Here is a 25,959-nt window from a genome sequence, read left to right as displayed (position 1 = left end):
ACCAGCCAGAAACAAGAAATGGTAGACTTGGTAGCATGGTACCAGGATGTCTTATCGGCCATCCTGGGGAAAACCCAAATCATACAACATGATATTATTACTCCATCCGGGGTGGTGTGGTGATAAAACAAAGGCCATATTGCATACCTGAGGCTAAACGGGAAGCAGTAAAACAGGAAATGGAGGAGATGCTGCATCTAGGGGTCATAGAGGAGTCAAACAGTGAATAAAATAATCCCATTGTCTTAGTGCCTAAGCCTTCAGGAGCCTTAAGATTCTGTAATGATTATCAATAATTAAATAAAGTTTCTCAGTTTGACTCCTACTTTATGCCCCGAGTTGACGAATTAGTAGAAAAGTTAGCAAAACCTCAGTAGTTCTAACTCTTGACTTAACAGAAGTGTACTGGCAAATTCCTTAGACTGAAGCTGCCAAAGCCAAGACAGCCTTTTCCATCACAGAGGGTCTCTTTTAGTATAAATTACTGCCCTTTGGTTTACATGGAGCCCCTGCAACCTTCCAAAGAGCTATGAACAAGTTGCTCTGGCCTCATAGGGAATATGCCTCGGCATATTTAAATGACATTCTCATTTTTAGCTCTGACTGGGAGTCGCACCTTCCGAAGGTGGAAACAGTGTTACAGTCTCTACGGGTACAGGATTTCACAGCTAACCAAGAGAAGTGTGCCATCGGGATGGTGGAGGCAAAGTACTTGGGTTATATTGTAGGCAGAGGGCAAGTTAAGCTTCAACCTAATAAAGTAGAAGCATTGCTCATGAGGTAAACCAATGTGTAAGTCTTGGTCCAGTAGGCTATTATTGCAGGTTTATTCGTGATTTTGCCACTAGGGTGGCACCGCTAACTGAGTGTCTGAAGAAACAGTCCCCAGACAAAATAATATGGTCTAGACCAGCAGAGACTGCTTGGCAGGATTTAAGGCAAGACTTATGCGCAGAGCCTGTTTTGCAGGTTCCTGATTTCAAGAAGTAGTTCATATTGCAGACGCAGGCCTCTGGGACAGGGTTAGGGCAGTCTTTTCCCTAGAGGTTGATGGGGAGGAGAACCCCATCCTCTACCTTAGCCGGAAATTGCTGCCCAGAGAACGCAAGTACTCAACTATGGAATCGTAGTGCTTGGCGATTAAGTAGGCAGTAGAATCACTGAAAGTGGAGTCTGTACCAACTTTGCTAGTCAGAACATTGGGCCTAATTCAGACTGGATTGCTGCAGCGGTAGCGATCGCAGTTTGAAGGCCTTAGTGGAGTATGCTCGCACAGCGGGCACTCTGCGTATGTGCACCCCGGGAGCCCAGTGAGATGCTAACAGCATTTCAGGGCTGCGGGGCTGGAGGGGGTGTGTCAACAGCATTAGAACGCCGTTGGTGGGGCACGGTCCAGACATCACAGGCATGTCCGGACAGTTGCGGGGCGAGTCGCGGCAGCTGCGTGACATCACACGCAGCCGCTGCGACCCGGGACATGGTGGGTAGCCGCCTACCAGCGCAGCTAGGCTGCGCAGGCGCTGTGCTGGTGGGGGGCGGGGGGCAGGGCCAGAAATGCGGAGCGGACTTGCTCTGTGCTGGGCGTCCCCCCACATGTATGAGAATCTGATCGTAGCTGTGTTAAATTTAGCACATTTACAATCAGCTCTGAATCACCCCTATAGAGTCTTATGCTGTGAACTGCTGTTACACCATGTGAGTGACCTAACTTGTGGAAAAAAAGAAACCTTCCGTTTTGACCTGTACCCGATGTATATGATCCTTGTCACATTAAATTATTATTATTCTTTATTTAAATGGCGCCACAAAGGGATCCGCAGCGCCCAATTACAGAGTACTTAAACAAGTAAGAAAAACAATAAACAGACTAACAGTTCAAGACAACAGGGTATACAGGTTGAGTATCCCATATCCAAATATTCCGAAATACAGAATATTCCGAAATACAGAATTTTTTGAGTGTGACTGAGATAGTGAAACCTTTGTTTTCTGATGGCTCCATGCACACAAACTGCATTTAATACACAAAGTTATTAAGAATATTGTATTAAATGACCTCCAGGCTGTGTGTATAAGGTGCAGAGGCGGATTGGCCATAGGGTTCACAGGGAAGATTCCCGGTGGGCCGACGCACCCGCGGGGCCTGTTTTGTTTGAGGATATGTGGTCCTTTTTATAGACATAATGAATAAGATGCTAAATAATTTGCATATATGAAAATGACTTTGCCACTTAGCCTGTGATTGCAGATGATCTAGTGTATGCTCTGTCTGCCTGCTTGGCTGACATATAAGATTGAGTGAATAGTGATTGGGATACGGTTGGTGTAATAAGCAAGAAAATATATATTTCTAAAGAATGATATAGTTTCCTAAATTTTGAAGGTGTATCATATAATGTGCTCATAATATTTATTTTTATTTCTTTTTAACTTCCCCCTTGATGCTGGACATGCCCACTATCTGGAAAGTCTTGGGGGGAGGGTGCTGCTGCCATGGCCCATGGCCAGACCTTACACCTCTGGTGCTGCCCATGTGGGGCCACTAGTACAAATTTTTCCAGGGCCACTTTTTGTTCCCAATCCGCCCCTGATAAGGTGTATATGAAACCCAAATGAATCGTGTGAATGTACACACACTTTGTTTAATGAACAAAGTTATTAAAAATATTCTCTAAAATGACCTTCAGGCTGTGTGTATAATGTGTATATGAAACATAAATGCATTCTGTGCTTAGACTTAGGTCCCTTCGCCATGATATCTCATTATGGTATGCAGTTATTCCAAAATACGGAAAAATCCTATATCCAAAATACTTCTGGTCTCAAGCATTTTGGATATGGGATACTCAACCTGTATAAACATAGCTGCGTCAGCAGACAACACTGAAATGAGTGTCAGGTTGGCAGAAAACCCAGGTATTTGGTGCCATCAAAGGAAGTATGGAATATATATAATATGGTTTAAGTAAAAGACAGAAAAGCACATGAGAGAAGAGGGCCCTGTTAGTGAGAGCTTACATTCTAATATATATATAATGTGTATATGAATTTATTCAAATATGAATGTCATTTTATTCAGATATGGACTCTTTAAATTAAGTAATGAATAGATTTAATAACTTACATTTTTCATAGTAGCGGTGGCCATAGCTCTCCTTCACTGCTGTAGGGAGATTTTCCCACAGACGCCTTAAGAAATTTACATGCATGTCACTTGCTATAATCGTGGTTTGAAATGCTCCTGGTTCTATGATGGAAACTTTTACCCCAAAGTCTCTCATTTCCCTTCTGCAGAGGAAAAATAAGCTATTAATATGGAAGCTGGATGTATAATCAGTGATACCTGATATAGATTTCCTTTTCTTTATTGAACAATTGCGGGTTTGAAGATCGCTGCTATGTATTGATTTAAAAGGGTGGAAGTGGTTGTTTCTTTAAAACATTTAATATTAATACAGTACAGCATATCAGATAATTTCTTTCTCATCGCAGACATTGCCACATCAGTCAGTTTGAAACTTGATTGAATTGACACAGCTTGATGACCTCAAATGTATGGCTGACTCAATTGCTAACATATAACAATTAGAGATGAGCAGTTTGGGTCTTTAGAAATCCGAACCCACACAAATTTTGCATTCTGAACCGAGTCCCAGTTCAGAACTTCTGAGGAGATCGCGGTTCTGATTTCAAATTTTAAATCCCATTTTTTGTTTTGGATTGAAAAAAAATTACATGATTTTATCTGTTTTTATCAATTTTCAAGAAATCCCAAACCCAAGACTTTAAGGGGGTCATTCCGAGTTGATTGCTAGCTGTTTTCGGTCGCTGCGCAGCGACCAGGCAAAAAAACCGGCACTTCTGCGCATGCATATGCGGTGCAATGCGCACACACGTCGTACTATTACAACGAACGATGTAGCTTCACACAAGGTCTAGTGAAGCTTTTCAGTCGCACTGCTGGCCGCAGAGTAATTGACAGGAAGAGGGCGTTTCTGGGTGTCAACTGACCGTTTTCAGGGAGTGTTCAGAAAAACGCAGGCGTGCCAGGAAAAACGCAGGCGTGGCTGGGTGAATGCAGGGTGTGTTCATGACGTCAAAACAGGAACTGAACAGTCTGAAGTGATCGCAAGCGCTGAGTAGGTCTGAAGCTATTCTGAAACTGCACAAAATAATTTTGTAGCCGCTCTGCGATCCTTTCGTTCACACTTCTGCTAAGCTAAAATACACTCCCAGTGGGAGGCGGCATAGCGTTTGCAAGGCTGCTAAAAACTGCTAGCGAGCGATCAACTCGGAATGACCACCTAAATCCGAACCAAAACAATTGAGGATGGTTTTACAAAACACGATGATGACATTAAAAGCAAAACGAAAACATCAGACTCCACGCTCATCTGTAATCACAATTCTATTTTAACTAAAATAATATCCAACGCATTTCATCTCTCATAAAGACTTCGTCAGTGGATTAATATACAAGCTATTAATCACCATTAAGAATTTTTTTCACACATTCATCTCATCATAAGATATGCCCCTATACCCCATGCTACTTGCCATAGACTTTTTCACAAATTGTGCATCTTGTTTGCATCACTAAAGTGACCAAAAAACAACACATGGGTACCCAGGGTAATGTCTGAGCATGCAGCGGCTAACCTGTGTCCAAAGGCAAAATTACGGAGGTTCGTTTGAAGCCGCAACATGCCTCGCACCACGCATCATTAATCTACAACCTTATACAAATTCCAGACAGATTGTGTAATTCATGTCATGCATCTTCCACCACATAGTGCATAAACAATAAGTGTATGAGGATACTTCTGTACCTCTTTATTTGAGGCTTAGGTAATAGTTTGCACCTACACATACAGTACTCAACCAGCAGTGTACAGGTCACAGATTATGGTAACTCACCTTAGGCTGTCTGAGAAGGCTTCCACACCAAACTTAGATGGACAGTATCCTCCTCCAAATGTAGACAGTCTTCCCACACCACTGGATACATTAACAATGCGCCCCTGGGCCTTTCGGACAAGATGCAGCAGGTGCACTGTCACGTTGATCATACCGAGCAAATTCACATTCAGCACCTTGGCATAATCTTCAATTTTTTGCCACTCATTAGGGGCAACACCCAAACTATAACCAGCATTATTCACCACGCCCCAGAGCCCTGCGGTACATAAAATTGGAAGTTGGAAAATAGAATTGCCTAAAAAGTCACAGTAACTTATCTTTCTCAGACGCTACACATTTTTAATCAAATGATCATGTGACCATGTTGAAGAAGATTTTTGCAAATAACAAGTCTGTGACTTAGCATGTACATTTATGGGTTGAATGACAGCAGAGGGGAGGCAGTAATTATAGGGTGCTGTCATATTTGAGTGTAATGCGCACATTGTAGATAATCCAAAGTTAAACTGCCAGCAAACTTGGTAACTAAATGTCTACCCTACACACTATTTCCCTACCTGCCTATAGTTTATAGATACATTTATTATAGAGTGTCTCCATATTGCAGATTTATGGATTCATTCAACAGTTTCAGATTAGAGAGGAATAGATTATATCAAATATTTACAGCAAAACATAGACACTGAAATATAGCAAATGCAGCAAATTCTTACTCGTGCATTTTCACTTTGCTCTCTACCCTAACACTTCATGACGGTTATAATATTAATACAGTAGGACTGGAAAATAAAAAATAAAAATAAAATCACCTTTATTTCCAACAGTATTGGATACCCACTTGGCAGCAGAGCTCACACTTGTGCTGTCAGTAACATCAAGTATTACAGTCTGCAGCCTGCTGGAGGTTTCCTTCTTCAGGGTCCCAGCTCCTTTCTCAGAGAAACAAGCAGCCAGAACCCTCATTCCACGTCTGTCCAGCTGCTTTGCCAACATGTTCCCAAATCCAGAGTCACATCCGGTGATGAAAACATATTTATCTGTGAGATTCTCCAATATCTGACTCTGCCTGTACCATCTGTACATGAGGATGAGGACCAACACCACCAGCACAGCGAGCCACATGATGAAGCATGACATTTTTGTCCTATAACATGAGTTTTTTTTATTAATATAGATTTTTTTTGTTCATATAATATGGTGTATTTTAGTCAGCATAGAATAGTAAAAAGGAACATCAGTTCCCTAGAGAGCAGTAATGCCAGCTCACACTCATGGCTCCCTGGAAGTGATGTAAAGCCCCAGAGTTGGCGTCCCCACAGTAGCTCATTGAGCTCAATACTGTACACCAGAGGTTCTCAAACTCGGTCCTCGGGAGCCCACACAGTGCATGTTTTGCAGGTAACCCAGCAGGTGCACAGGTGTATTAATTACTCACTGACACATTTTAAAAGGTCCACAGGTGGAGCTAATTATTTCAGTTGCGATTCTGTGAGGAGACCTGCAAAACATGCACTGTGTGGGCCCCCGAGGACCGAGTTTGAGAACCTCTGCTGTACACAAACACTGCAAAAGGGTCCCTGGAGGATTTCAGACAGAATCTATATAGACCACACAGATAAAAAAAAGAAAATGCAGGTGCACACTCTAAGCACTAAGAACTGGTAATCAGCACAATTACAGTAAACTCTACAATTTAACATGGAGTGAAATTAGGGTTTACATATGTTTAAAATTAGGGTGTAGAGCCCAGCTCAGCCTTTTTACTCTGTATTCGTGTATGTGTATACACTTGTAAGTAGAGAGGCCTTCTGCCTACACTAGCACCCGACCCACTTGTCCTTTTAATTATACAGGGCCTTGCATTTGCTGTCTACATTTTAGAAGTGGCACTATGATAGGTAAGACCTTGATATACAATATGTATATAATATGTCAGTATTAGGGATGTGTGAGACTCACATGATGAAGTCACTTGGCCGTGGTAGGTGGGCCCACATTTTTTATCCAATATTTGTGCTAAGAACCTCAATTTCACTCTATGTTAAATTGTAGAAATTACTATAATTGATCTGATTACTAGTGTTGTTAGTGCTTAGAGTGTGCGCCTCCTCCAAGGCCCAGCCATAAACATGCCATTCACACACCTCTATACTGTACTTCCAGTACTTGCTGATAACCATTCACGCTGATTGGTCAGAGCGCGGGAACCAACACCAACCAATCAGCACGACCCCATTCATTTCTATAGAGAGTGTGCCAGAGTGACCTCTTATTCATGGTGGGTCACCGTTAGGAGCAGTAACCCTGTTGTTTTGTCGGGAGTTGGGATGCTACATGGAACGAAGATGATGTGACTACTTTATTTTGTAAGTAATAAATTGAAAAAGGGCAATGTTTTTTTCTTATAAAAGGCTTCCCCATTCGGGGTCCATGTCCTGTCTTCTTGCACATGGACTACAGATACTGGTGGGCACTTAATGTCTGGCCATACTGGCACTTGTAGTTCTACAAGTGTCATCATGCTAGGCAGGTTTGCAGGGACCTATAGGCTCAGGAGTTTTTAGACACCCAGTGCAGTAGAAATACCCAATGAGTGCACCAAAGTCACATGACAACTAAAAGGGGTGTGGCCTCATGGGAAAGGGCATGGCCTGACTCCCATTTTCATCACTCCAGGAATTCCGGAGATGTTGTGCTGCCCCCCGGAGACTGTCTGCAGTGCCCCCTACACTGTTACAGGAGCTGAGTGCTGCACATAATGTTTTAGTGCAGAAATTGGCCCCTGTCACTGAGGAGGGCCAGCACTTTGGTCACGGTGTCACCCCTCAGCACCCCCGTAGTCACGCCACTGTATAGGCTACCTGTAAAAACACAATTTTAACTCTTCCATTTACCTATTACTGTACTTCCCAAAGCCCAGGTGGCGTGAAGAAGAACCCTAGGCTTTTAGCCGAGGAATTTGAAACACTGTCATACACCACAAGCGCTAAAACAAGATATCACCATAACGTTCCTTTTAGACCGGGAGGTAGGTTCTATTCTTCTGAGTTGAATCTTCAATTTAGATACATAAAGTGTGGAGTTCTCGAGTATCGATGTCATAAAAGACAAAAATGGCAAGAACAAACCAATGTGTAGTACATACACTCAAAACGTATTATCGTTCGTACAATGTCATTAAGTGGTTAGCATAAATTAAAACGCGTACCCTGCTTGCACTAAAAATTAGAGTAAAAAATCCCTCAAAGTTTATTTGTGGGGTCCACTTTTTATATTTATATAACACCAAAGTGAGACAACAGAGTCGCAATCAGACTAGGGAAGGCCTTGTGACAGTTTCCTGGAGAAGGCAGATGATGCGTACCCCAACACTCACTCTGTGTGCTGGTAACAAACATATAAAGGTATCTTTCTCTCTTTCAACAATACAAGCAATCCAGGGATCGCGTACCACAACTCACGATTTGAGGGGCTGTGTAACTCCTATAAAGGTATCTTTGGATATTTCCGTGGAGATCTCGTTTGGAAGTCTCTGATGTGGTCTCCAAATGTCGATCACATAGGGAGATAAAAAACAGCCCACTCACACGTATATGGAGAACTCTAAACACATAGTGGTTTCTTTCTGATCAGACATACACCAGATTCAAACGAGGTTTCAGGGATAAACAGTCAATGCGTACCCCAACACTCACACTCGGGAGGCAGGTTAAAAGCTCATAATGGTATCTTTTTTCTTCTCTAAAAATCAATGGATGGTTATTCAATATGGCGTACCCCAACTCACAGTTTAGTGTGGTGGAAGACTCCTATCAAGGTATCTTTAGACTCCCAGTAGAGGGTGAGGCTTGTGTATTAGATCAGGTATAGTTCCATTAACCCCAAAAAGAAGAAAAATAGCAATGCTCATACCAGAGTTGGTAAAAAAGGGGGTTACAGATTTTATTTAACAATACATGTGGAAAACTAAATGCAGGGACATCATCTCTAGGAATTCCTGCCCTGTTTTACCAGTTTAGAGCTAGTTACTGTTATGGCAGTGGAACCCCATGCTGTGTATTCCCCAGCTATAGTGTCAGCTTCCCAGCTGGTTCAGCCTAGTGCTGGTTATTGGAAGAAAGGGGGAACCCCACATCATTCCACCCCTAATTTGCATAGCAGCTCCGAGGAGGGGAATTGGGGGGGCATGCACTTGTCTTCTAATATTAACAATCGATAAATATTTAAATACAACAAAGCTTCCACTCCACAGTGGATTGCTGTCAGGTTTGCCGGCTGATCTGCAGCAGAATAGGGGTTAAAAAATCAATAGGTATCAACCTCTGCTTTTAAATGACAGTGAAAATTGATCCCTAGTAAATGATGTTTTTTTTAGACTGCAATCTTATATCAGTACCTATCACTTTCAACCAACAGCAAACCTGATGCTTCGGAAATTTGCAACAAAAAAGTTAAATTCTTTACATTTTGCCAATGTAATATCCCTTTGACAGTGAACTATAACAATGATCAATTTACATGAAATATCTGCATTTAACTAGATGTTAAAACTATGCAATAGACAGATCTGGTTACCATAGGTAACCTCAATCAATAAAGATACATAAGGGGTAATACAGACCTGATCGTAGCAGCAAATTTGTTGGGCAAAACCATGGGCCTAATTCAGACCTGATTGGTGCTGTGCATTTTCGCACGGCAGCAATCAGGTCTGAACTGCCCTGGCGCCGCAGTGCACCAGCGCATGCCAGACATCCGACGGCTGTCTTAGCCCCGCGATCTTAGCCCTGTGATCGCCTCTGCGGTTGCTGAGCGGGAGGGGGCGGGCCGGCATTTAGGTGGCGTGGTCCGGGCAATGCAGGCATGCCCGGACCGCTGGGGGGCGGGCCACGTTGGCTGCGTGACATGAAACGCAGCCGCTGCGACCCTCACAGTGACGGGTAGCTCCCTGCCAGTGCACTGGAGCTGCGCTGGTGGGGAGCTACTCTACAAGTACAAAAGCATCGCCGCCGTGCAATGCTTTTTGTACTTGTGAGACAAGGCAGGAGCTGGCCAGCGGGGCGGAATAGCCCTGTGCTGGGCGTCGCCCTGCTTGTCAGGGAAGCTGATCGTAGATGTACTAAATTTAGCACATCTACGATCAGGTCTGAATCAGGACCCATGTGCACTGCAGGGGAGGCAGATATAACATTTGCAGAGAGAGTTAGATTTGGGTGAGTTATTTTGTTTCTGTGCAGAGCACATACTGCCTGCTTTATTTTTACACTGCAATTTAGATTTTAGTTTGAACACACCCCACCCAGATCTAACTCTCTCTGGACATGTTATATCTGCCCCCCCCCCCCTGCAGTGCACATGGTTTTGCCCATCTGCTAACAAATTTGCTGCTACAATCAGGGGGTCAGGGGTTGATGCTAGATCCAAGTGGCCTAAGGGACCTTTTCCATCAGGTGGAAGAGCCATGACACAAGGGGGAGGAGCTAGGCCAGCGGGATAGTTCCTCTACTATCCACGCCACCAACTATTACCTTTAGTAATTAAGTGGCGAGCCACCGAGTCCGAAGCGTGGCGAGCGAAGCGAGCCCGCAAGGGTACTTTTCGGGTACCCTGTTCGGCCGTAGCTCCTCCCCCTGGTGACGTGTCTCCTCCCCTAGATACGTCAGAAGGTCCCTTCTCCCACTCCGATATAGAATCAACCCTACAATCAGGTCTGAATTACCCCCATTGTCCTATAAAAGTTTAAAATCAAAACAATATAGGTCAGGTCTATGCAGAGATGGCGCTAGCCGCTCAGCAAAGGGATGCAGTGCAGGGAGGCGCCAAACTGAAGTGGCGCTCAGCCTCTCCCTGCTCTGCATCCCTGCTGCTGCCAGCTGCCGCTGCGCCTGTCACACTGGATGACAGGTAGCGGCGCTGGCAGCTAGCAGCGCGGCTCCCTCCCCCTCCTCCCCAGAGAGTGCATGCAGTGTGCAGCCTCAGCCCACACACAGCACCGCTGACATTCCGAGCTGCTTAGAGGGTTGGGGGCGTGGCCTAATCGCGGGAGCCGTGACCACGTCCCTTTATGGGGTTTTTATTTATTTTTAAGTCTTTGCAGTACAGTGGAGGGTGGGTGCAGTGCCTGATCCCTGAGCCCTCAGCCAGGGTCAATTCGAGGGGGGAGTGTGATCACTGTGATCACAGTCCCCCCAGCCACCCATACAGGAACACACAGTGGATCAGCAATAACAGCAGCCTCTCTGCCCCACTGCAGCACAGCACACTGCAGCATGTGCTTTGCTGCCAAGATGAGAGCTGCTGCTGTTGCTGCTGCTGCTGCCTAGTAAGGTGGGAGTGCAGCGGACCAGGGCCCCCTCTGGGCCCCTCCATCAGTCCCAGGCCCAAGTAATTAGTACCCGCTCCCTCCCCCTCATCACTGACAGCATCCTAAAGAGCCACTGGAGTAACGGAGCCTGCGAGAAACCGGAGGAGAAGGGAGAGGAGGAGCAGCGCCCAAGCCAGGACCTCCTACAAGTACCGAGGCCGCACTGTGGAGGGAATGTACCAGGGTGTACCTGGCATAGGGGGGTCATTCAGAGATGAATGCAGATCGCTGCATACGCAGCCGGATCTGCGTTCATCTCTGCACATGCTCATGGCCGCCCAGCACAAAGGAAGGCTGCCCAGCATGTGTAGCGCCGCCTCCCAATGCATCCGCAATTACACTGCCAATGCATCTGATGTAAGGTTGACCCCTGGCTGCGCTGTCAGCAGCCTTTTTTTTTCTCAGACACCACTTTGCAGTGTAATGTGACTGACGCACACTACTATGCGGTGTAATGTGACTAACGGACACTACTGTGTAGTGTAATGTGACTAATGGACACTACTATGCAGTGTAATATGACTAACGGACACTACTGTGTGGTATAATGTGAATAAGGTACACTACTGTGCGGTGTAATGTGACTAATGGACACTACTGTGCAGTGTAATGTGACTAACGGACACTGCTATGCAGTGTAATGTGACTAGTGAACACTACTGTGCAGTGTAATGTGACTAAAGGACATACTATGCGGTGTAATGTGACTAGCGAACAGTACTGTGCAGTGTAATGTGACTAAAGGACATACTATGCGGTGTAATGTGACTAGCGAACAATACTGTGCAGTGTAATGTGACTAGCGAACAATACTGTGCAGTTTTATGTGACTAGCGAACACTACTATGCGGTGTAATGTGACTAATGGACACTACTGTGCGGTATAATGTGACTAATGGACACTACTATGAGGTGTAATGTGACTAGCGAACACTACTGTGCTGTGTAATGTGACTAGCGAACACTACTGTGCAGTGTAATGTGAATTGGTACTATTCTGTGGCCCCTATATTTTTGGCGCTTCCCCCTGCTGGGGGAAGTGGCATGTGTAAAAGGGTGCTCTACCTGGCGCAAAGTGTAAAAGGGTGCTCTACCTGGAATAATGTGTGACTGGCTCTACCTGGTGCAGTATGTAAAAGGGGGCTGTATCTGGCATATTGTATATAAGAGGCACTACCTTGCGTAATGTATATAAGTGGTACTACTGTGCGGCGTAATTTTGAATAATGTTGACTATTGTGCGTCATAATTATTTTCCGCCCCTATAATTTATGTAATTTTTTTATGACCCTATAATTGTGGATCTTGAGGGGGGGGGGGGGGGGGGGGCACCAAAATGTCTAGTTACAGCTCTGAGGATGAGGTCGGTCACATTTGTATATGTAGAAAGGTGTAAAATTGATAGTTTGCAGGAAGGCGCCGAACACCCTATCACCGGGTCTAAGAGAAGTTACAAGAAACTTATTAGGAAATAGTCTTGTTTTTTCATATATATAAATTTCATACTAGATTTGTTGTTGATATGGGATGGCAAGACCGCTAATAAGCTTCAACAGGTATCAACATTTTTTTGAATGTTAGAATCTTTTGGAAGAGAAGCCTCTATCCAGTCAATAATAAATATGTGTTTCTCTTAATCTACTCTTGCGGGCCACAGCTGAGATTGCTAAGGAACGTTTTCTATTTCCACTAGAGACCCTTGAAGTCTGCAGTAGGATACAAATATACAGTAGCACTTCTGCAGCCCTCCAGGAAAATTCCGCCACCCAGCTCAGTGTCAGTGAAACCAGATGCAGTCCGTGACTGCACTGGCTTCAATGTGACTGGCAGTGACTTCCTATTGGAAGTCCTACCAGTCAGTCACAGACACACAGGGCAATGCCATTGGGAGGTGAGTCCTACCTCTGGGACTGCCAAATCGGGCTGCAATAAGCAGAGAGCTGGCTTCCTATAGGAAGCCACTCCCTGCCTTTGGCACAGCCCAGTCCGATCCGGCTTCTATATGCTGCAGCCATATGTGCAGTCGCACTGCAGTGTATGCGCATGCGCTGGCCCCTGTACCTACCAGATCTATTGTGCAGGTACCAGAGCCCAGGGCTCGCAGCTGGCTATCTCCTCTCCCTGGCACGGGGGTAATGGCAGCACTCCTACTCAACGTAAGTATGAGCTGCCGCTGGTTGTCTCTAAAATAATGTCCAATCTGGAAAATGAATGACTGCAGGATGTATTTTATGAATATCTGGATAGAGCCTTCCAATCAGGGTTGGATTGGCCCACAGGGTTACAAGGGAAACCCCTGTAGGGCCCCATTGCTTGAGGGCTTACCCCCTCCTCCCTACCCCCTCCTCTGGTGATCAGATTCCAGACTTTGCATTTAAATTATACATATGTTACAATATATTGCACAGGACAAGGGTGTATTTTATACAACGCATTGCTGTTATTAATCTGGTACATTATCATACATGGACAATAATTATCATGGGGCCCAAAGCATGCATGCGCAAATGGTTAGCCAAGCAGCTATGTTTGCTGGCAACACCCCCTTCTGGAGGCTGACCACACCCCTAAGCATGATACCCTACCACTGCATTCTCCGAGTGGGCCCTTTATGCCCCAGTCTGACACTGCCTCCAATTATTTATTTACTTTTCTGTGCTGATTGAAAGGTGCACCCAGGTATTTTACTATTTTGTCTTTAAAATTATTCTTGACACTTTATATGTAATCCGTATATTTACTTATGAATGCAGACCGAAATAACCTCCTGAATTATTTTGTGCATACTGTATGCTTGTTTTACGCAGGGGTTAAAGTGAGCCGGATCGGGGCGGAACTGCGTTCCGTCAGTTCCACTTGGAGACGGAACGCAGTTCCGCATCCTCTGGCTCACCTAACCCGATGTTAGCCCGGCGCCGCTGGAAGATGCTGGGCGCCCGCTGAGATTGTGTTACCAGCAGGCACCCTGCTACCTCTCCACAGCGGGCACCTACTGTCAGTGTACGCTAGTGTTGAGGAGCGGATGCCGGAAAGATTGCAGCGGTCGGACGCGGGAGTGGGGCTCGGTGAATATGGTGTTTTTTTTCGTATGTGTACCGGCACATCTACTGGGGGGGCTTTACTACTGGGGGCATTACTACTGTGGGGCTTTACTACTGGGGCATTACTACTGGGGGGGCATTACTACTGTGGGGCTTTACTACTGGGGCAAACTACAAGGGGGCAAGCTACTTGGGGCATTACTAATGTGGGCAAACTACTGAGGGCAAACTACAGGAGGGCATTACTACTGGGGGCATAACTACAGGTGCATTACTACTTGGGGGCATAACTACAGGGGTTAAACTACTGGGGACATTACTACTTGGGGGCATTACTACTGGGGGATAAACTACAAGGGGGCAAACTACATGGGGGCATTACTAATGGGGGCTTACTACTGGGTGCATTACTAACGTGGGCTAACTACTGGGTGCATTACTAACGTGGGCTAACTACTGGGGGCATTACTAATGGGGGCTAACTACTGGGGCAAACAACAGGAGGGCATTACTACTGGGGGCAAACTACAGGAGGGCATTACTACTGGGGGTATAACTACAGGGACATTACTATGGGGGCATTACTACAGGGTGCTAAACTACTGGGGGCATAACTACAGGGGTTAAACTACTGGGGGCATTACTACTTGGGGCATTACTACTGGGGGCAAACTACAGGAGGGCATTACTACTGGGGGTATAACTACAGGGGTATTACTACTTGGGGGCAAACTACAAGGGTGTTAAACTACTGGGGGCATAACTACAGGGGTTAAACTACTGAGAGCATTACTACTTGGGGGCATTACTACTGGGAGCTAAACTACAAGGGGGCAAACTAAAAGGGGGCATAACTACTGGGGGCATAACTACAGGGGCTAAACTACAGGGGGCATTATGACTGGGGGCATTACTACTGGGTGCTAAACTACAAGTGTGCAAACTACTGGCGGGGTGAGCTCCAAAACCTCTCTAGGACCACTTTAAGCACAGGTTTTACCTTTTATTTTATATCTCTGCTCCTGCAGTGATACTGTTAGCATTCATCATCATTTAGACCTGGTCCCCATTTTTTTTTTACTGGGCCAACAGTTTTTTTGTCTCGGGGTCAAAACTATAGATCCAGGAGTCATCACCACTGATGGTCTCCCACACAGAATTTGAGCAACCTCCATCACATCTGGCCAGCATAATGCGCCAGCAAGTCACCCAAGCCTCTTTCTGCTCTCAAGTCAGCTGATGGGGCACCCAACATGCAGAAACCTTGCTCAGGCCAAGCTTTCTCTGGAGTGTCATGCAGATAGATCAGATTAGATGCCTATCTCCTTCTCTAACTGGGCCACCCTGGTGTCCACCTCAACTATGACCCGCACAGCAGCAACATTGTCCTCGGTGATGGCGGACACAGGTCGACTGCAGCACTCCTCGTTTTCCAGGGACCATTCCCATCTCTGAAATTCTGCAAACCACTCAAACATGGTGGTTCGGGATGGTACTTCCACTGTAAATGCAGCTTGCAGTCAAAATTCTCCTGATGTCGCAGACCTCTCTTGTAGTTGTAGAAGATCATGGCTCTCCAGTTGAGCTCCATAACGAGTTTGTGAAGGAAGTGAACATGCTGACTTCTGTGTGCAGTGCTGCTTACATACTGTATGCATCTGTGCCTTGACATTTCACAAGAATTTAAGTCAGAGATTACAGCTCACAACTAATCAGATTGTGCCTACTCTACCTATGCACTGCACATCCGGAAACTTATTGCACTCCCCTCGTAATTTATAAAGTCAAATTCAAATAAGGAATAAGGGTTACCAAACCTTGTAAAGATAGATTAGCTGATTGTAACAGAATCTGATCTTGACAACTAAATGGTTTGTTCCATGCTTTAGTAGCTCAAATTGTTGCTTTAGATACATAATGTGATAATATTCAAATTTTGTCTGGAATCCTATTTATATCCTTTCGCAGAGATTTGCCTAGCATTTCCTATTCTAATGTTACCCTAGGATTAGGGTTAATTGCAGCAGGCCAATCACTTCTCTGATTTATCAAGCAAGCAATTCGTTACACTTCTAAATTGGGAAACTCCAATCCTCCGAGATATTTCTTTTCAAATTTAGGGCCTAATTCAGACCCCGTCACTGATGTGCGAAAATAGCTATGAAGCGATTTTTGCACATGCGCGTACGCCGGTACGCGCATGTGCATGGTCCTAAATTGCATTCTCTTCAAAACACAGTTTAAGACCTGGAGGGGGCGGGAATGGGGCATCGATGTGACATTTTGTGGGCGTGAACGCTCCATTTAAGGGGCACTGTCTGGACAACGGAGGCGTGTCCGGACTGTTGCTGGGGCGGGACTTGGTAGCTGCATGACGTCACACGCAGCTGCTGCGACCCAAAACATGGTGGGTAGACGTCTGCCTTTGCAGCTAGGCTGCGTAGGCAGAGGGCTACTTAGAACATGTGAAAGCATCGCCACCGTCCGATGCTTTTGCATGTCTGCGCGGGGGGAGGACCCAGCATGCGGGGTGGACGTGCCCTGTGTTGGGAGTTCCCTCCGCATGTCAAAGAGTTTGATCGTAGATGTGCGTTTTTCGCACAGCTACGATCAGGTCTCAATTACCCCCTTAGGTCCAAATGTATTAAGCCTTAAGAAGTGATAAAGTGGAGAATGATAAAGAGTGATAAAGTATCAACCAAACAGCTCCTAACTGTTATTTTTAAAACACATCCTATAACATGGCAGTTAGGAAGCTGATTGGCTAGTACTTTATCACTCGTTATCACTCTCCACGCTCTCACTTTTTAAGGCTTAATACATTTGTGCCTGAGTTTCTTATTACCCCAAATATATTTATTAAATGTTGTATTAAACTGAATAGATAAATGATATTTGATTTTGCACAGTGCCTCCACTCAGTTTTTTGATTTGCCCTTTACCCATGAAGCGGATCTGGGAACAACTCCAAAGTAAGTAACAAATATTTACACAATAGTTAGATACTGCATACATTACCTTGTAAAACCTCAGCTTCCTAACAGCCTTCTTCTATTGTGACATTGCAGCACAGGACACAGTAAAACAATGCTTAGAAATACAGAATACTTTATCTGACCACAACTCTTCTTTGGTGCTCTCTTCTAGAAATAAAGTGAAACGTTTCTCAACTCCAGTTTGATTTCAATTACCCATTTGACATATGGATACATTAGATACTACAGTACATGGGGACACTTACATAACCATTCCCCATTCCCCCATTAGATGGTTTTACTGTTTGATACTTTACATATACCATGTAGTAATCCGGTTATAATTGGGGATTAACCTACTGTATAACTGGGTTAACCTATGTCACACACTCAAGCTCTCTTTAGATCTCAGAAGATAAGGTATATGTGTCCTCCATTTTTATATCACTGGAATGAGGACCTGATTTTGATTTGGGAATAGAGTAAGAAAGAGCAATTGACAGATTCAGTTTGATATCCTGATGGTAGGGATCCCTGCGATTAGAATACAGACAGCGGCATCTCTACCATCAGAATCCAGACAGCCCCCCAGAAAGTAATCTAAGCCTCCTCTGCCCCCTAACCCAACCCTAATCCTCCCTTGTGGGTGCCTAACCCTTCCCGGTGGTGCCTAACCCTCCCCAGTGGTGCCTAACCCTCCCTTCCCCGCTGCCTAAACCTAACCCTGCCCGCTTGGTACCTAGCCTTAACCTTCCCCTGAAAGTGACTAACTCTAAACCCCCTGCCCGATACCTAACCATAACCTTCCTGTCCCTGCACCCTAACCCCCCTTCTTATGCCTAAATCTCCCACAGCCTGCAGCAGGTGCAAGCGCAACCTGCTATAACAACGATCAGGATTCCGGGCTTTGCTATTTTGACGCTGGGATCCTGACCTCCTACGGAATTTTGACACCGGTCTTCTGCCGTTGTTCGGCATTCCGGCATCAGTATTTTGACTGCCGGGATCCCGTCTGGCGACATTTTGACTGCATCCCCAATTAACTGTGTACCTGGACAAACCATGTTGCAATGCAAGGGGTGCAAAAACATCAATTTTTTTTTGGCGGGGTAAATATTGCCTGCTTTTGCATGTAGCCCATAAATGTTGGATAGCTCTTTTTTTACACTGCATTTTTTATTTCAGTTTGTACCCACCCCTCCCAAATCTAAATCTCTCTGCACATTTTAAATCTGGCCCACCTGCAGAGCAGCTTGGTTTTATCAAAATGCAAAATGCACTTGCTTTTTCTTACTTTATTCCCAAATCAGAATTAACCACTGGAAAAACTAAACACCACTGCCTACTTATCCCACACACAAACACACTGACACCAATGTCAGCATCAACTTATCAACAGTACAGGTTTTAACTACTGTATACCCAATATTGGGAATTTTTATTCTCACATGGCCATACATTCGGAGGTGCACACACATTTGTTTTTCAGATCTTGGTAAATGGTAAATGTTGTTTAGTGTAAGGGTTTTACTGACTGGCTGTTAGAGATCTGCTAGTTTATATTCAAGTAGTGAATTAGGTTTGTTGAATTAAAGTTGACTGTCTAGTGATGTGGCCATAGAGATGTGTCCAGACCCGTTGTTGCTGTAATACATACATATCACACTATGGGGGTCATTCCGAGTTGTTCGCTCGCTAGCAGTTTTTAGCAGCCGTGCAAACGCTATGCCGCCTCCCACTGGGGAGTGTATTTTAGCTTACCAGAAGTGCGAATGAAAGGATCACAGAGCGGCTACAAAAGAAATTTGTGCAGTTTCAGAGTAGCTTCAGACATACTCAGCGCTTGCGATCACTTCAGACTTGTCAGTTCCTGTTTTGACGTCACAAACACGCCCTGCGTTCTCCCAGCCACACCTGCGGTTTTTCTGGCACGTCTGCATTTTTATGAACACTCCCTGAAAACGGTCAGTTAACACCCAGAAACACCCACTTCCTGTCAATCACTCTGCGGCCAGCAGTGCGACTGACAAGTGCGCATTGTGCCACATATGCATCATCGCATACGCATCATCGCATCATCGCTGCGCAGCGAACATTTTCAGCTAGCAATCAACTCGGAATGACCCCCAATGTGACTTTTGCTATTCGCGGGTGCAAGTGTATGCAGGCACTCGCCGACCATTCACTAAACAGTACATGGGGGTCGGTGGGTGCAATCTAGTGCAGCATGCAGCAAGGCATATGCATTGTCGCAGTGCTATGAAACGCTGCTATACTCAGCAAAAATATTTAAGGACACATTTGCACTAGTCTTTTTACAAAAACATGCAGTGTAATCAGGGCCGGCGCCACCACTAGGCAGCTTTAGGCAGCTGCCTATGAGCGCTGGCCACTGGAGGGCGGCGCTGCACGCTGCCGATGAAAGAGTGCTTAGTTTATTGCCCTAGCTCAGCTGAGCTTCACAGCTGAGCAGAGATGCTGCACCTTCCTCCCCCCCCGCGATGATACCCTGCATATTCCCGGCGAACACCATGACAGCACCCTCCCGCATGTTACCAACCCTCTCTCCCGCGATTACATCCCACCCGCACTCTTCTCGTGATTACATGCCGCCCGCCCGCCCGCTCGCGATCACATGCCGCCCGCCCACGATTACCCGCCTCGGCCGCGATTACATCCCGACCCCCTCTCCCGCATGTTACCCACCTCCCTCCTCCCCATGCTGGTAGCGGCAGCAGTGAGCAGGCAACGGAGGGCGGAAACTGTTCGCGGTGGAGCACATCAAGGAGCCGGAGGTGTTGCAGAACACTAGGATTCTCATAGATCCTTAGCTTGGTCTAGTTGTGAGTGGCACTGGGAATATCAGGGCAGCGCCACACTCACAACTAGACCAAGCTAAGGATCTCTGAGAATACAACATGAAGCTATAACGGTGTGCTCTACCTGGTGCAATGTGTATAACGGTGTGCTCTACCTGGTGCAATGTGTATAACGGTGTGCTCTACCTGGTGCAATGTGTACAACGGCGTGCTCTACCTGGTGCAATGTGTATAACGGCGTGCTCTACCTGGTGCAATGTGTATAACGGCGTGCTCTACCTGGTGCAATGTGTGTAACGGCGTGCTCTACCTGGTGCAATGTGTATAACGGCGTGCTCTACCTGGTGCAATGTGTATAACGGCGTGCTCTACCTGGTGCAATGTGTATAACGGCGTGCTCTACCTGGTGCAATGTGTATAACGGCGTGCTCTACCTGGTGCAATGTGTATAACGGCGTGCTCTACCTGGTGCAATGTGTATAACGGCGTGCTCTACCTGGTGCAATGTGTATAACGGTGTGCTCTACCTGGTGCAATGTGTATAACGGTGTGCTCTACCTGGTGCAATGTGCATAACGGTGTGCTCTACCTGGTGCAATGTGTATAACGGTGTGCTCTACCTGGTGCAATGTGTATAACGGTGTGCTCTACCTGGTGCAATGTGTATAACGGTGTGCTCTACCTGGTGCAATGTGTATAACGGTGTGCTCTACCTGGTGCAATGTGTATAACGGTGTGCTCTACCTGGTGCAATGTGTATAACGGTGTGCTCTACCTGGTGCAATGTGTATAACGGTGTGCTCTATCTGGTTTCAATGTGTATGATGGGCTGGAGAATGGGTACTGGTGTGTGCTTTTGGTCGCTGGGGGGTTACGAGCAGGCTGAAGTTTTGCCTATGGTGACGAGAAACCTTGCACCGGCCCTGAGTGTAATCACTTGAAGATGAAGGAATAGACTCTTGTCACAACTAGCTTTTTGTTGAGTAACAGTAGGCTCCCGAAAACTTTGTCCAGAAGGACAGGACCGCATTAATATTTCAATGTCTCAATGGTCTTAGGGAGACTTTCTAGTTGTAAATACTGGCAATATAGAATCTGGCAACTGTCTTCTGCTGATGTTTATTAAACTGCTAATTTTAACTGCAAATCCCTTTTGCTTGTATATATTCCTTGCTCCTTTATCATGGGGACTAATGCAGTGACAGTCAAGGTCTCCGCTTAGTAAGCTAGTGCCCTCTCCTTAGCTCTTTCATTACTGTGTACCTGCCTCCTGCCCACGGCAAGCTAATCGCGGGTGTGATTTGCCGCAGCCAGGATGAGTCCGGCTACATCTGTACAATGATGCTGTCACAGTGGCAATACCGGAAAGAAGGTCAACTGTTCAAAACTGCAGGTGCACCACCCAGCACTGTCTTTGTCGAACACTATGACATTGGAAGGATCAGAGAGATCCAGCGCATTCATGTCTACCAGGAAAGTAGCCTGCTGCTCAGACAGAAATAATTTACAGTATATCTAGCTACTGTACATGCCACTTTACATACACAGGGAACATATCTACCTAGGCTCTGTGCTGTGTATATATCTGCCCACTTACCCCGCCACTGCTTCTCCACCAGATCTGTTTCTGAAAATCTGCTGCTGTCAAAACAAAAATTAGAAAGGAGTGCTCAGATTTTAGGAAATCCGAGCCCGTCCGAACGTCCAATAACCGAGTAAATAAAAAATGTGTTTTCCAGTCAGGCTTGGATTCCAAATCGATGAAAAGTGTCAACATCCCGTTGTCAGATTCTCATGGGTTTTGGATTCCATATAAAGACGGCAGTGACTCTGCACCATTTCACTCAAGTCATGCTGCTGTGTGCTGCGCTGTGGTCTACTGTGTCTAACTGCTGTGTCCATTAACAAGCTGTGCTGTCACTGTGTCCATCCACAAGCTGTGCTGTCACTGTGTTCAGTCCCCTTATGTTTCCCAGTGGTGCATTCACATATAAGCAGTGTGACTGCTCACAATGTCACTTGTAAAAAAAATAACACTAAAAAAAGTGTAACAATTTTTTTTAAGTTCATACAACCTGTGTGCGCTGTACATCAGTGTGTTTATTCATGTACATATAAAAGCCCTTTGAATCCCCACTGTGTGAGCTGAGCTGAGAATTTAAAAAATAAAAATATATTGTTTGTACTGTTCTGTGTGCTGAACCCCAGTGCGACTTTGTTCACGTTTATAAAAGCCCTTTGAATCCTTGCAGTGTGAGATGAGCTCTGAATTTAAAAATGTATAATGAGCAGTATAGAGAAGAGCAGGAGCAGCAAGCAAATACTATTGCTGCGCCTGCTGCCACCAGTAATCATAATGATACTAGTCCTTCAATGTCATCTACTAAAGCCGATGCTAAAGGGCATCTGAAGTTAAAAGAACAATATTTTATAGTGGTAAACAAAAAAAACTTTATTAAAGGGAATTTTAGTGCAGAAAAATATAAAATTGGCAACATGCCATTCACCATACACAGTGGCAAGGAAGGCTCAGACCTTGGCCTATATTTATGTGTGGTGGTTCTGCAACTGTCATGAGGCATCTTCTTCTGCCTCTCATGATGATACAAGACCTCTTCACTCAGAGTCTAGAAGAGGTGTAAAAAAATGGAAACCACTAAGTCACTAGAACAAACTGTGTGTTCAGAACCATCACACATCCCTGAGGAGAGTCTAGGGGTGTCCACGTTAGCTATGTGTAAGCATTGTCCTCATAGAGAAGCCTATTTTGCCTCCTTCCACCATTTCTGCACCATCTGCACACATGGGGAGTAGTACAAGTAAAGATGGTGATGAGGACATAATAGAAATTGAGGATGCTTGTGTGGAAATGGAACAGGATGACGGACATATGTATGTACTACTAAAATCTGACACTGAGGATGTTGATAATGATGTTGTTTGTGTGAGCAAAAAGCCACCAGAGACAGGTCCCTTGCAAATATCTACACTGCACAAACAAAGGAAGCACATGCAGAGAGTACTAATTGTCTAGCAACCGTCTGGGCCATTGCGGCTGGCATGACGTGATGTTCTCGATGCCTACTAATGACTCAGACCTGCCATATCTGTGAGCCGCTGTGGCGGCACCTAACACACAATTTGTCTAACACATGTTTGTGTGTCTGCACATTGTGGGCAACCATTCTTTCGCCTTCATCTGTGTTTGTGGATTTAATTACTTTTTTCCACTGTGTGTGTCTGTCAATCCTCCATCTTCTTATACCACCTTCACCCACCACCAACTTTTATTTTTGCCCTTTAATGCCTTACTTTCTTCCTCTTCTGCTGAAGTTAATGGGGTCCTACCAGATACCAATTTGGATGATCCTGGGGAAACAGGTTAATGCAAACTTCCGATTTGAATCATTTTTGCACTACAGAGCCAGCATACAGTATCTTACCAATGGGCAGGGCTGCCATCAGAAATTGAAGGGCCCAGTACTGACAAAATAGACAGCCTCTCCCACCACACACTGGAGCAGATATATTAAGCCTGGAGAAGTTATAAAGAAGTTATAAGTGGGAGGTGATAACACACCAGCCAGTCAGCTCCTGTCATTTTTCAAAAACAGTCTGTAGCTTGACAGTTAGGAGCTGATTGGCTGGTGCATTATCACCTTCCACTTATTAACTTATTACTTCTTTATCACTTCTCCATGCTTAATACATCTGCCGCATAGCCTCACACGCACACACACACGTACATAGGGGGAGATGTAGTAAGCATTGCCTTGAAAAGTGATAAATTTCACGGTGATAAAGAACCAGCAAATCAGCTCCTAACTGCCATATTACAGGCTGGGTTTGAAAAATTACAATTAGGAGCTGGTTGGTTTGTACTTTATCACCGTGCAATTTATCACTTTTCATGGCTTAGTTAGTATACTGTATCTGGCCCACATCACACACACTCAGCCACATAGCCACACACACACATAGCCCCATAGCCGCACACACACTGCCCCATAGCCACACACACAGACACACTGCGCCATAGCTAGACATATACACACTGCCCCATAGACACACCCAACAGTGGAACAGTCATAAGTAACAGGACATGAGAACTACAAAGCACAACCTATAGCAATATTTCAAGAATTGGTAAATCAATACAATTAAACACAATGAAAATAATAATAATGATATTTATATAGTACTTTTCTCCTAATAGGACTCAAAGTGCTTTACAATTGTCTTTACAGCTCAAAATACAAAACAAGCTTAACAGTAGATATTAGTGAAATGCTTGAGTAAATAGGTAAGTCTTTAGTCTATTTTTGAAGGATTCTAGAGTGGAGGCTTCTCGCGTAAAAAAAAGGAAAACAAATAAATAAATAAAAATATACAATAAAATAACAATTTAAGTTTGCCTCAAATTAAATGCAGGGCAGGTACAGTATCAGAACACTAAATAGGAAAAGTGAGGGTAAAAAAAAAAACAGCAGGAAAAGAAGACTGGCCAACTGAGAAAAAGTGGGAACGTAAGAGAGTAGGAGCAGAGAAACAGAAATAGCAAGCAAACAAGTAAAATGGGGTAGCAAAAGGAAATTACCCAGATGTTGAAAAGCTGGTGAAAAGTCCAATGAGCCAAGGGCAGATAGAAGACATGGAGGCAGCCCTGGACACTAAAAGGGTAAGCAAGGGTTCCATAGCACTAGAGGTGTGGTGAGGCAGCAGCAGGGACAGATAGCATGATGAGCAGCCAACAGAGGACACAGGCTTGAGTCCATTTGTGTAGCAGGTAGGAGAGACCAGCCAGCAGACAAGGGAGCTACCGCATCGGGCCAAGGGATGCACTATGAGCCAAGGGCAGATAGAAGACATGGAGGCAGCCTTGGACACTAAGAGGGTAAGCAAGGATTCCACAGCACTAGAGGTGTGGTGAGGCAGCAGCAGGGATAGATAGCATGATGGGCAGCCAACAGAGGACACAGGCTTGAGTCCAGGTGTGTAGCAGGTAGGAGAGAGCAGCCAGCAGACCAGGGAGCTACCACATCGGGCCAAGGGATGCAGTACCCAGTCTTTCACTGGAGAGCCCAGTCCACCAAAGCCCACCGGCGATCCCAATGAGCTGCAAACGGAAATCACGTTGCCACGGTCCATCAGTCAGTGGAAAACAGGAGAAGAGTGCACCATTCAGCTGACTGAAGAGAAAGGCTCCTGTCCCAAAGAGTAAGTTAACCACCCGCAGTCATGGGGGGTCTCCATGGGGAAGGAAGTACAAGGGAGCAGCATCCTAGCAGCAGCTACTGATTGGCTGCAGGTCTGCAATCCACACTGCTGCTCCGATCCACACTGCTGCCCCCTTGACCCCCTCTCTTTCTGGGCCTGGGACTGTAGAGATGAGCGGGTTCGGTTTCTCTGAATCCGAACCCGCCAGAACTTCATGTTTTTTTTCACGGGTCCGAGCGACTCGGATCTTCCCGCCTTGCTCGGTTAACCCGAGCGCGCCCGAACGTCATCATGACGCTGTCGGATTCTCGCGAGGCTCGGATTCTATCGCGAGACTCGGATTCTATATAAGGAGCCGCGCGTCGCCGCCATTTTCACACGTGCTTTGAGATTGATAGGGAGAGGACGTGGCTGGCGTCCTCTCCGTTTAGAATTAGAATAGATTAGAGAGACACTTGATTTACTAATTTTGGGGAGCATTAGGAGTACTCAGTAGTGTACAGTGCAGAGTTTTGCTGATAGTGACCAGTGACCACCACTTTTATTTATAATCCGTTCTCTGCCTGAAAAAAGCGATACACAGCACACAGTGACTCAGTCACATACCATATCTGTGTGCACTG

The 25,959-nt window shown here is 45.4% G+C and overlaps 1 protein-coding gene across 1 annotated transcript in view; it reads right to left on the bottom strand.

Annotated features, from left to right (window-relative positions):
• The window catches only part of LOC135011397 (retinol dehydrogenase 7-like), a 52,317-nt gene that overhangs the window by 10,220 nt on the left and 16,138 nt on the right, over nt 1–25,959 (bottom strand). The window contains exons 2-4 of the mRNA XM_063952456.1: nt 5,730–6,064; nt 4,918–5,176; nt 3,125–3,288 (exon numbers count right to left, since the gene is read on the bottom strand). Coding sequence (XP_063808526.1) covers nt 3,125–3,288; nt 4,918–5,176; nt 5,730–6,057 — 751 coding nt within the window. The 5' untranslated portion in view covers nt 6,058–6,064. The remainder of the gene's footprint in view (nt 1–3,124; nt 3,289–4,917; nt 5,177–5,729; nt 6,065–25,959) is intronic.

The sequence above is a fragment of the Pseudophryne corroboree genome, chromosome 2, assembly GCF_028390025.1.
Source record: "Pseudophryne corroboree isolate aPseCor3 chromosome 2, aPseCor3.hap2, whole genome shotgun sequence".
In the NCBI taxonomy this organism is placed as follows: Eukaryota; Metazoa; Chordata; class Amphibia; order Anura; family Myobatrachidae; genus Pseudophryne; species Pseudophryne corroboree.
Note: the sequence above shows the minus strand (reverse complement) of the source record. Positions and strands in the feature narration are given on the sequence as shown.